The 12,738-nt window shown below is 51.2% G+C and overlaps 1 protein-coding gene across 1 annotated transcript in view; it reads left to right on the top strand.

Moving 5' to 3' along the window:
- The first annotated feature begins 787 nt into the window (after positions 1 to 787).
- The window catches only part of Paqr5 (progestin and adipoQ receptor family member 5), a 73,910-nt gene continuing 61,959 nt past the window's right edge, over positions 788 to 12,738 (top strand). The window contains exon 1 of the mRNA XM_051156620.1: positions 788 to 945. Coding sequence (XP_051012577.1) covers positions 838 to 945 — 108 coding nt within the window. The 5' untranslated portion in view covers positions 788 to 837. The remainder of the gene's footprint in view (positions 946 to 12,738) is intronic.

The raw sequence follows: 12,738 nt of genomic DNA, 5'->3' as shown, positions 1-12,738 counted from the left end.
GACCTAGAAAGGACCAGCGCTTTGCTAGAGGCTAGAGTTGAATGGAGACTAGGGCTTGTTCTTCCTAGCGCCCATACCTGCCAGCAAGGCAGGGCAGGGGACAGAAGGGAAGCAACTAGAGGGAGGACCGAGGTGTCTGCAGCTGCCCACTGGAGCCTTTCAGATTGATTCTGGGGACTGACTGCCTGCGGTGGGGTGGGAGGAGGAGGAGGAAGTGGCTTCGGCTGCTCTTCTGCACCTGAAGGAACCAGCTTCCAGATCCCCGCAACCAGGTTGCTTTGTCTTCTATGCCCCTTCATCTCTTGTCTCTGTGTCCACTGACTGACAGAGGGCCATGCCCAGCACCTCTGAGGCTGCAGGGATGAGTAGAGGGTTGCCAAGGACCCACTGTCCTAGGCAGACTGATGGCAAATGTCATCATCGGCCAGGGGCTTCCCAGCAGAGGAGAGAACTCTCATGGGGTGGGACATCACGCCAGTTGCTTTCATGTCCTTCAGCAAGCTGCAAGGTGGCCTCTGGGCTCCCAGACCTCAGATCTAAGGGTAATGTAGAGAGTAATGTCGAGAGGTAATGCCAGAGAGTACAGGGTGCGAGAGACGACCTTGTGCACCTCAAATTCCAGCTAAGGGGCACCTGAGGCTGAAGAGACGCGGGAGACTTTGGAGGTGAAAACGTCTAGGGTTCCGGGACAGGAGGACTGACTCGGCCCAGGAACTGGGAAGGGAGGCCATCGCTCGGCTCCTCCCCGGGGCCGTCCCGCCCCGCCCCTGCCCGGACAGCCTGGGCGGGGACCCGCGGCGGGAGGGCGCGCCGCTTGGTGCCCCAGGTGCAGTTCCCATGAGCCTGGGGGCCCGCCTTGACCTGGGAAGAGTAGCCCATCTCGGATCCGCTCTTGCTGCCTCCTTACGCTCTGTCCACTGGACGCCAGTGAGCCTCAGAATCCAGGTAACCAAGGGCGGGACTCCCAGGCAGTGTCCCCCACGGGTCCTGTCCACGCGCTCCTTCTCTGCCGCTGAGCCGCGGAGCTCGGGTACTGCTTGGAGATGGAGCTTGGAAAGTTTGCGCCGGGACAACTGCCATGGTAGACACTTGCACCCGCGCACCCAGAGCACTTGAAAGAGGGGAGGCTTCTTCCCTAGCCTGAGTATCTCGGGGTTTTGTTTTGTTTTGTTTGTTTGTTTGTTTGTTTTCTCTCTTAGTTAGATTAAACAAAGCAGACACCCTTCCCCATCCTGGCTCTCCATCCCTGGGATGGGAGCTAACAGTTGGTAATTCTTAAGCCTTAGGGATGTTTATATCTGCACTTCCCGCCTTCTCCCACCAGACCCACACTATGAACCAGTCAGATAGTGTGCAAGGAAGGCAGTTTTGTGCCCAAGGATGCTAGGCCTGCCAACTGATTTAAAAAAAAAAAAAAAAAAAAAAAGGTGCCCAGGCACAGGGAGCCCCCCATCCCCACCCCCGTCTTATTTGGTTTGATCAAGCGAGGTCCTCACGGATGCCCATTCCAGCACTCCTAAGCCAGGGTCTGATGAGCCTAGGTGGTGAGGTCGGTTGCAGCCTGCAAACGCAGAGCACCAGAGCCCACTAACCTTCATGGGTGTGCACAAAATGGGCTTCCTTCATTTGGACTGGGAGAAGCGCTCACTGCTCGGTGGGAAGAAGAAAGCTGCGCCTTTTCCCAGAGCCAGAAAGAAGAGATGCATAGGCTGGGTGGATCCTAAGGCAGCCACCATGGCTGTCATGGATGGACACCCCTGATTTCACTTTTTCTCAGGGACAAACCATGCAGTTGGCAGATGAAGAAAGAAAGAAGACCCAAAAAGCTTAAGCATTTGGCATAAGGACAGTAGTGGGCCTCGGCAATGGCCTCTTAGACCAGGTGCTTCTGAAGCTTAAGAGATTGCTATATTTGCTAATTATTGTAGGAGGGCCACATATAGAAAGGAGACAACTTGCAGGAATAAGTTCTTTCCTTCCCTCATGTGGGACTGAGGATTGCACCAGGCTGGCAGGCTTAGTAGCATGTGCTTTTTAGCCACTGAGCCCATTTGCTGGGTCCTTTTCGGCTAGTGCTCTTGACCAGCAGGGGCCTATTTCTCCTTGGGCTCCCTTGAAGTTCAGGAGTGCGCAAGGCAAGGTCACCTCCAAAAAGAACTCAAATCCCCTTAGGAAACTCTGCCAAGCCCTAGCTAGCCCCTTGGTAAGCTCCTGGGACAGCAGGAGGCAGGACCTGCACTGTTCCCTTCTGTAGCTGTAGCCATAGTACTTGGCACAGGGAAGAAACAAGGCCAAAACTGTGAGTTAACCAGAAACAGGTGGGTTCTTGACCAGCAGACAGGTCTCTGTGCCTGGGAGAGCAGGAAGGGTGTTGAAGAGTAGGACCAGAAAGCTGTGAACACGCCCTGCCCATGCTTGGGACAACTTCAACTTACTTTCTTTCTTTTCTTCTTCTTCTTCTTCTTCTTCTTCTTCTTCTTCTTCTTCTTCTTCTTCTTCTTCTTCTTCTTCTCTTCCTCCTCCTTCTCCTCCTCCTCATTCTTCTTCTTGTTTTTTGTTTTGGGGGGGCAACTTTTCATCAACCCCGCCTCTTGTAGGGCCAAAGAAAGGCAGGCAGCCAGGCTGCTGGCTGAAGTGGACAGCGTGTCCCTTGCCCGAACTGAAGGAGGAGAGACTTTGGCCTATCTAGTGGAGCTCCTCCGCACTGCTCAGGACTCTCATTTGGAAACATTAATTGTCATGGCCTCTTCTTGAGTCTTTCCACCCTGCAGGGTTGCCAGGGATTGGGGAAGGAATTTGCATCTCTTGCCTCAGTTTCCCCTAGTGATAAAGTTTTGTGAGCAAATGGGTGCTCCAAAGGCATCTGTACGCTGCAGAGCAAACCCGACAGGTGGCGTGTGTGTGTGTGTGTGTGTGTGTGTGTGTGTGTGTGTGTGTGTGTGTGTGTGTGTTGGGGACTTCTCTAGGTGGCATTTTTGTCTCCTTGAGCAGTAACTGTGCATTTTAGTGTTTCTCCGAAAGTAGGCCTCACCGGGAGCACACAGCAGCTTTGCAAGAAGTAGTCATTGATCAAAAAAAAAACCTTTATGGGAAGAAAACTGCCAGAGTTCATGAGCTGGAGAGCCTTGAATCTCTCTGTCCTTCTCCCCTCCCGTGTGAGGAGAGGGGACACCCTGATGTAGAGGCGAAGGCCTTCAAGCTGGCTGACCCCAGAGTCCCCTAGATGGCTATCTGCATGAGCTGACGGCCACTGCAAGGGGCAGTGGGAAAATCCCAGTGAGAAGGAATCCCACTTTTCTAAGGAGGGGTAGAGGCTAAGATGAGCCAAGCCAAGTGTAAGAGGCCAGTCTGAGAGGCTAGAGGGAGCTCAAAGGCTGCCCTATAAATGCAGGAGAAAAACCTGGAGGTGGGGGAAGGGGTAGGGGGCCTGGGGTGGGGGGGGGGGAGGGGAGCCGCGCACCCTCATACAGAAACACAGCTTTTCTACATGACCATGGGAGCTTTGGCACTTTGCCCCAGCCCTGCCTTTGACCCCCAAATAGCTCTGTTCATCGTCAGAGCTGGAATGCACCTGCTGAACCTTGGTGTTGTCTCAGAGAGCACAGGAGCCCAGCCTTAAGGACGGTGTGACTTCCCAGTTTGTTGGGATAACTGGGGAGACGTGTGGGACTGCCAAGGAAACAGCAACAGCTATAAAGCCCCACCTGAAGGAATGAGTCAGGCTGGGGCTTCTTTTACAGCTGAGGCCACTGTAGACCTCCTCAGCCCTCTGTTGCCCTTGCCCACGGCCACCCTCTGTGGAGAGAGCAAAGCCATGACTGAGACCTGGTTTTCTGTCTCCTTGAACATTGGCTTTCCCCTACAAGTTCTGTGGCTTTCCACCACTGATGGATGGAAAATTACGCCTGTTGCAACTTCATGAGTCAGTGTCCACTCTACTTCCTAGTGTGTGGCCCTCACTTGGAGACAGGGTTGGATTTTGTTGTTGTTGTTGCTGTTGTTTTGTTTTTGTTTTTCGAGACAAGGTTTCTCTGTGTAGCCTTGGCTGTCCTAGACTAGCTTTGTAGACCAGACTGGCCTCGAACTCACAGAGATTCTCCTGCCTCTGCCTCCCGAGTGCTGGGACTAAAGGCGTGCACCACCATGCCCAGCAGGGTTGGATCTTTAGGGAAAGAGGCAAGGAGACTGTTATGAAACTGTAGGCTGGCAGAGGAGAGCCATCACATGTGAGAATGTTAATAGTTTTTTTGCACTTGAGGAAAAGGATGGTGTTCTCCAAAGGGGTGGCCCAATTTCATCCCCATCCCCGCCCTGTCTGCTAAGCTGGTTTTGAGTCTGTAGTATTTTCCTGCCTTCTGACCTTGGCCAGGCTGGGATCGCTGGTGGCATGTTCTGGACTATGGGCACCTGCGGAAGGAGAGTTGTTTGAGCCTCAGGCAGGGCGGTTTGCCCCTTAAGGTCACCCTCCTCTGGTTAATTAGTAGCTGTGTAGCCAAGGTGCCCTGTGCAACTTGGAGAATTCATTGAGAGCCTGTCAGAGACACAGAGCCCAACCACACAGCGTCTGGATCCGAGGGCCTGGAATCCAGCTGCCATGGTAGCCTGCCACTGGTCTTGGCTTCATTCCCAGCATCTGAAGGCCAGTGTGACTGGGCAGACAGCCCTCTCTGGTTCTGGTTCTAACACTGTCCAGCTGGCAGTGTGACATTGGTCCTGTCTCTTTCTGAGCCTCAGTTTCCTCACCTGTCAGAGTAGCTTGGAGTCTATGAAGCAGAGAGGAGGGGACTGTCTTGTACCATAGTGAGTGTTTCCTTGTACTTTTGGTCTCTACACAACAGTACCATCTCTGAATCCCTTACAAATATATACATATACACACATATATACATATATATGTATTTATTTATTCAGTGGGTGTTTGACTGCATGTATGTCTGTGCACCACATGCATACAGTACCCATAGAGACCGGAAGAGGGCATCAGACTCCTTGAAACTGGAGTTACAAATGGTGTGAGCAGCCAGGTAGGTGCTGAAAACCAAACCCAGGTACTATGCTGGACTTCTGGGTTCTTTTTGGCATCCAAGAACGCATCTGGGCATCACCCTATGTGCCCTGGAGCAGCATCGCCTCTGGTTGAGAAGGGTTGTGTTAGATCAGTGATTTTTCAACCTTCCTAAAGCTGTGACCCTTTAATACAGTTCCTCTTGGTGTGTGGCCCCACCCATAAGATTATCTCATTGCTACTTCATACCTGTAACTTGCTTCTGTTATAAATTGTAATGTGAATATCGGATAGGCGGGATATCTGATGTACGACCCCTGTGAAAGGGTCATTCACACCCCTTCAAAGGGGCTTCTTCGACCCATGGTTGAGAACAGCTGTGCTGGATGGTCTCTGAGGCCCTCCCCTCCCCCCAGGATTTCTCCTAGGACAAAAGGGCTTCCAGCTAGTTCCATGCCCGCTGTACCCAGTCACCAATGAGGAGGAGTATACGGGACAGGTCGGAGGGAAGGCAAGGCTGGTGGTTGGACCTGGTGCTGAGAGCCAAGGCCAAAGCTCTCTTTGCCTCTAGACCTTGAGTTACGTAAGAAGGAGACAGTAGAAGGCCACTGTGGTCTGGACCCCACACTGAGGTCAGCGACCTTCCAGGGCAGGGCAGCGTGGTGATAAATGCTGTGTCCTTACCCCACATTCCCCTCTCTCCTTGCCTTGGGAAGGGATGCAGGAAGTGAATCAGCCCAGCAAACACTGGGAGAGAGGGCTGGGCACTCTTTTAGATGCCTGCTCACGCCTCAAGCAACCTACCCTGGCTGTGTTTTCATTATTCCTCCCCTGTTAGCTGTTCATTAACTCTATCCACGGAATCCCCCCCCCCCCCCCCCGACCTTGTTGCTTAATGGAAGGGCAGAAGATTTATTTTGACAGGGTTAGGGTTGGGTTCTACGGTTGCTGATGAATTTTGAAGTAAATCACAATTGCTTTGGACTATTCTTTCTTACAGTCTTCAAGAAGGCATTCAGCTTGGGGCTGTGGGCTACATACTGGGAAGGCTCTCTGGGCTACAGAAACCTAATCAAAGGTGTCTGTCACTGCCCTGCACAAGTGTAGGAGGAGGGTGTGGCCAGCCATTAGATCCTGGGTGCTAGGGGGAACTCTTCAGGAGAAAGTTTCTTAAGGGAGGGGACAGCAGCCTTGTCAGAAACTCCACAGGAGGGAGGGGTGGGAGCGGGGGTAGTCTTGTCATTTCTCTTTTTGTTATTTTGCTAAAACACATAGACTATAGCATTCTCATTTTGACAGAGTGTGTGGGTGTGGGTGTTCATGTTTGCTCACACACATTCATGCAGGATACACGGGCCATGCGCACTTGTAGCAGGCAGAGGGTACCATCAGCTATTACTCTAAATGCACCATATACCTTGTATTTTGAGATAGGCTTTCTCACATTATCTAGAATTAACCAAGTAGGCCAGACCCTCCAACAAGTATGTGCCAGCATTCCTGGCTTTTTTGCTTACGTGGGTTCTCGGTATCAACCTTAGGTCCTCGTGCCCACAAGGCAAGCTCCTTACTGGCTAAGCTACCCCCCAAGCCTTTGTTTTGGAAACATGAAGAGATATGATTCATTGCCACCAAGCACATTCATATCACTCTTCAGGTGTCACCACCTCCCGGCTCCACAACGTCATCCTTTACCAGCTAAAGCTTTGCACACAATAAATACCAACTTCCCACTGTCCGGGCCCTCTGCTTCTTCTCGTCTCTGTGATTGACAGCTAACGGTACCTTGTGTCAAGTAGCAAGGGTCTCCTTTCTATGGCACATAACACAATACTACAATGGCCTAAGTTTTTAATGAAAAAAAAAAAAAAAGATTTATTTGTTTCACAGGTATGGTCCAGAGTCAAGGTGATGTGTCTAGTGCCGGCCCTTCTGGCTGCCCGTCTAGAAGCCATGCAGAGCATCTCCTTCTGTGGTAGCCATGGGCCACATTCTGTGTATCTGTTCTTCTCCCCCCTGGAGAGCTGGGTTGCTGCCACCCTTTGGCTACTGTGATTCTGGGGGTGAGCCAGGTGGGCAGTAGCTGTTGAGTCTCTGACTTTGACCTTTGGGAGTGTATGCCCTGAAGTGGAGCTGCTGGTCATATGGGAAGGATACGTTTAGAGTTGTGTGTGCTTTTTTGAGATAGGGCTGGGCTGGGTGAGATATGGCTCAGTGGCTAAAAGTATTTGCCACCAATCCTGGGGACCCACGTGATGAAAAGAAAAAAACGGCCTTTTGCAAACTGTCCTCTGACTTCCACATTGTTGTTGTTGTTTCTCCCCCCCCCCCCCCCCCCCCCCCCCCCATGTGTGTGTGTGTGTGTGTGTGTGTGTGTGTGTGTGTGTGTGTATGTGTAATTTAAATGCAATTTTATGTTTTGGTTTTTGGTTTTTTGACACAGGGTCTCTCTGTGTGTAGCCTTGGCTGTCCTGGACTCGCTTTGTATACCACGCTGGCCTCGAATTCACAGTGATCTGCCTGCCTCTGCCTCCCGAGTGCTGGGATTAAAGGTGTGCGCCACCATGCCCAGCTTAAATGCAATTTTTAAAAAATTAAGTTTCTTGAGATAGGCTCTCATTATAGAGCTGAGTCTGGGCGGAAGCATCTTCAGCCTCCTGAGTGCTAGGATTGTAGCTTATACATAGGTTGAGGTTGCTTCAAGGAGAGATGTTTGACCTTGATTTCAAGGACAAATGAGCTCTCTGGCCATCTGAGGGTGGGAAGGACAGAAAGAACGTTCTAACTTACAGCATGGAGTGTGCGGTTTGGAGGTTTGTGCTTGGCATCAGAGACTGCGGGAGATGGAGTGGAGGGACTTGCTCCCAGCTAAGGAAATTGGGCTCCACCCCATGGAAACTGAGAAGCAATGAAAGAGATTTCAGGCAGGAAGCCTTGCAGGTTGATTGCCATCTTCCAGGGATGGAGCTCGAAGTGATAAGGACTGGGAGGGGAAAGACAGCAGGCAAGAAAACCATACGGGTAGAAAACCTGGGGCTTTGCAAAGCCTGGAGTGGCGGTGGGTGTTCACAGGTGCTCATCTTCCGGTTTGTAGCCGAGCAGATGATGCAGCCTTTCTCTAGTTGAGCTTCTAGGTGAAATCGTGCTTTGAGAAGGTGGGGGGGGGGGGGCGTCAGCTTGGGCTGGCCAGCTTTGAGGGCCCATCAGACTACCGAGGTGGGATGACCTGCCTGCATCCTAACAGCGTGTGAGGATGAAGATGGGAAAACAGACAGTCACGGGACATGATGGCCATAGGGTGGATCAGAGGGTCTAGGAGAGCTGGAGGCCAGGGCACGAGGTGGCCTCTGTACAGTGTGACCTGCCTCTTGAGTGTCTTACCAGTCTACGCATTTTGATTGCCAAGCTCCGGGCTCCGTGTCTATGCACGGAGGACTGGACACAGAGATGAACATGAGCAATGGCTTTAATTCGTTTATTCATTCCATAAAGCCCAGGCTGGAACTGGGCCAGCACCTTTGCACGGCTAGAGATTGAATGTGGGTAGATGGCATGCAGGAGAAATAGAGCGTGCAGTGACAGTATATCTCGGGCCTTGGCAGTCTAAGGTGGGGCTTCTCAGCACTCTGACATTTTGCCTTTTTTGGTTCCGTTCTTTTGCTTTGTTTTTGAGACGAGGTTCCATATAGCCCAGACTGGCCCAGAAGTCATATGTAACTAAAGATCACCTTGTATGTACTCTTGGCCCTCCTGCTTTCAGCTCCTCCTATGTGCCAGGATTACAGGTAACAGATACCAAGGCTGTTTTACCCAGTGTTTTGGGAGGGAACCCAGGTCTTTCTACCCGAGCTGTGTCCCCACCCCATGGCCAGCATTTTGGACCAGCAAATTCCTTAGATCTGAACACTGTAGAGTGTTCAGAAGCATCTCTGGCCATACGCACACTGGGGGTGGGGGGGTGGGGGAGGAGCAGATATTGCTCTTTGGGGATTGAAATTGCCAGCCCCCATCAGGTGATTTTCATTGGTCCAGGGCTCAGAAGGATGTTAATCTGAATTCAAGGCTAAGCAGGGTGGAGATTCCATGCTAGCCTTCTTGCCGTCACCATGATGAGCTAACAAACCTTATATCTGAGACAATCACCTGACAAAGGGAGGGGGATTATTCTAGATGGCAGTGCAGGGAGCTCCATCCATGGTTGCTTGGCCTTGTTGCTTTGGGCCTGTCATAAGCCAGAGCACTACAGAGGGAACACACGGAGCACCACAGAGGGAGCACAACAAGGTGGAACAGACTGGGGAGGCAGCGAGAACAGAATGGATAAAGTGCCAAGATCTATTCAAGGGTAACCTCCGTATGTCTGACAGATTTTACACTAGACCCCTTAAAGGTTCTTGAAGGTACTACCACCTCACGACAGTGCTATGTGTGGGGAACCATGCCTCTAACACACGGCTCTTTGGGTGACACTTACCAAACCATAGCAACAGAAGAGAACATTCAAGGCATAGACTTTTGTTGTTGTTGTTTTGTTTTTGTTTGTTTGTTTTGTTTTGTTTTTTGCTTCTCTGTGTAGCCCTGGCTGTCCTGGACTCGCTTTGTAGACCAGGCTGGCCTTGAACTCACAGCGATCCGCCTGCCTCTGCCTCCCGGGTGCTGGGATTAAAGGCATGCACCACCATGGTGCAGAGATCTTGAGGTGGAGAAGGAGCATAAAGGGAGAGCAGTGGAGGAGCTGGAGCAGTGGATGAAGAGGGCTTTACTTAGACATGCCGTAGTCGAGACGGGAAACGTAGATAGGTTGGAAGTTTTTTTTTTTTTTCAGAGGTGGCTTGGCTACATTTCAATGGCTAAAAGGCTTTCAACACCACAGTGGCAAGGGAACCTCCCAGATGTGCAGAGCAAAAAGTGCCTGGAAGCTGGTGAGTCACATCTGGGGTGATTGGTTGAAGATACTCAGGCTAGAAGAGGAAGGCATCTGGCTGGACACACACCTTGGGAGTGACCAGCACGCAGACCACCAAAGCCACAGGATGAACCCGAAAGTCCACGGTGGAAAGCTGAGCCAGGGAGAAAAAAGCCAAGTGAGGCCTACTCTGCTCTCCCCTCAGGCCCTGCCCGGGGAGGCACAAGGTCAGAGCAGGAGAAGGCTGCAGAGTGGGGAGCTGTGGCCTCAGAGGAGGCCGCCTGTACCACCCACAGAGCACAGGCAAGTCAGATGAAAACCAAAGACACTACCCACCCAACGGCAGCAGGGAGCAGAGCAGCTGGTTTCCTCAAATATTTGTGAGCTGAGGGGAGGAGGGAGTGGACAGTGTTAGGGAGGGCTTAGTCTGTTTATCTGCCTTTGTGTTTTCTGCCTGAGTCTATTTTTTCCATTTGACTATGGTGATGTCTTCCCTGTTTGTACAGAGACTTTCTGTCTTGTCTAGAATATAGGTTGTCACATTGAGTCTTTTGCCTCCACCCAAAATTCCACAGAGTCACCTTGTACCTGAGTCCCTTTGTAAATGCAGATGGCTGTATGTGTGGTGACCGTCCCAGGCACGGAACGGCCCGCCAGTGTGGTGCTGTGTTATCAAACTGACTTGCTGATAATAACTTGGAAATAAAAGACAGCTGCTCCTTGCAGTTTTTGCTATGATATTTTGCTTGTTTGTTTGTTTGTTTGTTTGAGATAGGGTGTCACAATATAGCCCAGGCTAGCCGGAACTTGCAGTCAGTCCTCTAGCCTTGGAGTCCTGAATGCTAGGGTTGTAGATTTTCAATATAATAATTAAAAAAAAAAAAAAAAAAAAAAAAGCCGGGGGTGGTGGCACATGCCTTTCATTCCAGCACTTGGGAGGCAGAGGTAGGTGGATCACAGTGAGTTCGAGACCAGCCTGGTCTACAAAGCAAGTCCAGGACAGCCAAGGCTACACAGAGAAACAAATTATTATTGTTTTGTTTTGTTTTGTTTTTTGTGGGGGGCGGTAGTGCATGTGCCACAGCACACGTATGGAGGTCAAAGGACAAGTTGGGAGAGCTGGCTCTCTCTTTCGTCCATATTGGTTCCAAAGAACAAATTCAGGTGGTCAGGTCTGGCAGCAAGCACCTTTATCCGCTGAGCCACCTGCTGGCCCTGTTCCATGTCACTTTAACTTGCATTTTCCTTACTATGAGCAAGGTGAGCATGACAGATGGGAGCCTTTTGTACTTCTTTTTTCTGTGAACAGTCTGCTCATGTTTCACCCAATTTTCATCAGGTTTTTTGGTTTCTCACTGAATTAGAGGAAATCTTACTGAATCAAAGGAAATTTTTGCTTATTTTTTTTTTTCCCCTGTTGGGACAAAGTCTCACGTAGACCTAGCTTGAATTCCCGACGCATCTGAAGATGACCCTGACCTTGTGATCCTCCTGCCTCTGCTTCCTGAGGGCTGGGATTGCAAACGTGTACCACCTTGCTCAGTTTATGAGATACTGGGGGTCAAACCCAGGGTTTTGTGCACGATAGGCAAGCGCTCTACCAGCTGAACTACGTCATCTCCAGTCTTGGAGGAAACATTTATGTACCAAGGAAATTTGTTATTGTTTTTTTTTTTTTTTTCTGGAATGTAAGTTCTTAATCATTCTCCCTCATTGGGTCATGGTAGCTCTTGGTGTGTGTGTGTGGGTGTGTGTGTGTCTATGGAGGGGTGGTAAGATAAATTAGTTTTCTTTCATATGTGTGAATGTTGTGCTGCCAAGCATGGCTGGTGCCCATTAAGGTCAGAAGAGGGCATTGGACTCCCTAGAACTGGAGTTCTGCATGGTTGGGAGCCTCGATGTGGGTGCTGGGAATCGAACCCGGGTCTCTGCAAAAACAAGTGATCTTAACCACTGAGCCACCTCTTCAGCCACTGTTTGCTGGATTTTTGCTATTACTTCTAAATTTTAAGAATTATGAATGCTGATGAGAGGTAATTCGTAGTCGGCAGGCAGGGAGCTCTGGAATGGAGGTCCTGTGGAGGCAGTGGAACCGGAGCAGGAGTGGCCTTGGAGGAACAGGAGGGAAAGGACTTGGGTCTCCTGCCAGGCCAAAGTGTAAAGGAAGATGCCGAGTGCCTGGAGGTTGGTGGCTACACACTGACGGGACAGTGAGATGACTGAGTTAGCGGAAGGAGGAAGTCAGGTCTGTGAGATGTCAGAAGGCCCACGGGGCAGGGTCTACTGTGTCAGAAAGAGAGGAAGATGGATTCTGAGTCCGAGCTAGAGGAGGAAGGTGACAGGATCTCTGTCCTCATTGCATCTTCTTAGGTCCCATTTGTGACCTTTAGCATCTATCAGTCACCCAGCCCTGAGTTCTGAGCCCCCACTGGGCACTATGTCAGTCACCCAGCCCTGAGGTCTGAGCCCACACTGGGCACCATGTCAGTCACCCAGCCCTGAGGTCTGAGCTCACACTGGGCACTGTGTCAGTCACCCAGCCCTGAGGTCTGATCCCACACTGGGCACTGTCTCAGTCACCCAGCCCTGAGGTCTGAGCTCACACTGGCCACTGTGTCAGTCACCTGGTCCTGAGGTCTGAGCACATACTGGCCACTGTGTCAGTCACCCAGCCCTGAGGTCTGAGCATACACTGGGCACCATGTCACCCAGCCCTGAGTTCTGAGCCCACACTGGGCACCATGTCAGTCACCCAGCCCTGAGGTCTGAGCACATACTGGGCACTGTGTCAGTCACCCAGCCCTGAGGTCTGAGCTCACACTGGCCA

This window comes from Acomys russatus, chromosome 14 (genome assembly GCF_903995435.1).
Source record: "Acomys russatus chromosome 14, mAcoRus1.1, whole genome shotgun sequence".
In the NCBI taxonomy this organism is placed as follows: Eukaryota; Metazoa; Chordata; class Mammalia; order Rodentia; family Muridae; genus Acomys; species Acomys russatus.
The sequence above is the reverse complement of the archived record's forward strand: the minus strand, read 5'-3'. Positions and strand labels throughout refer to the sequence as shown.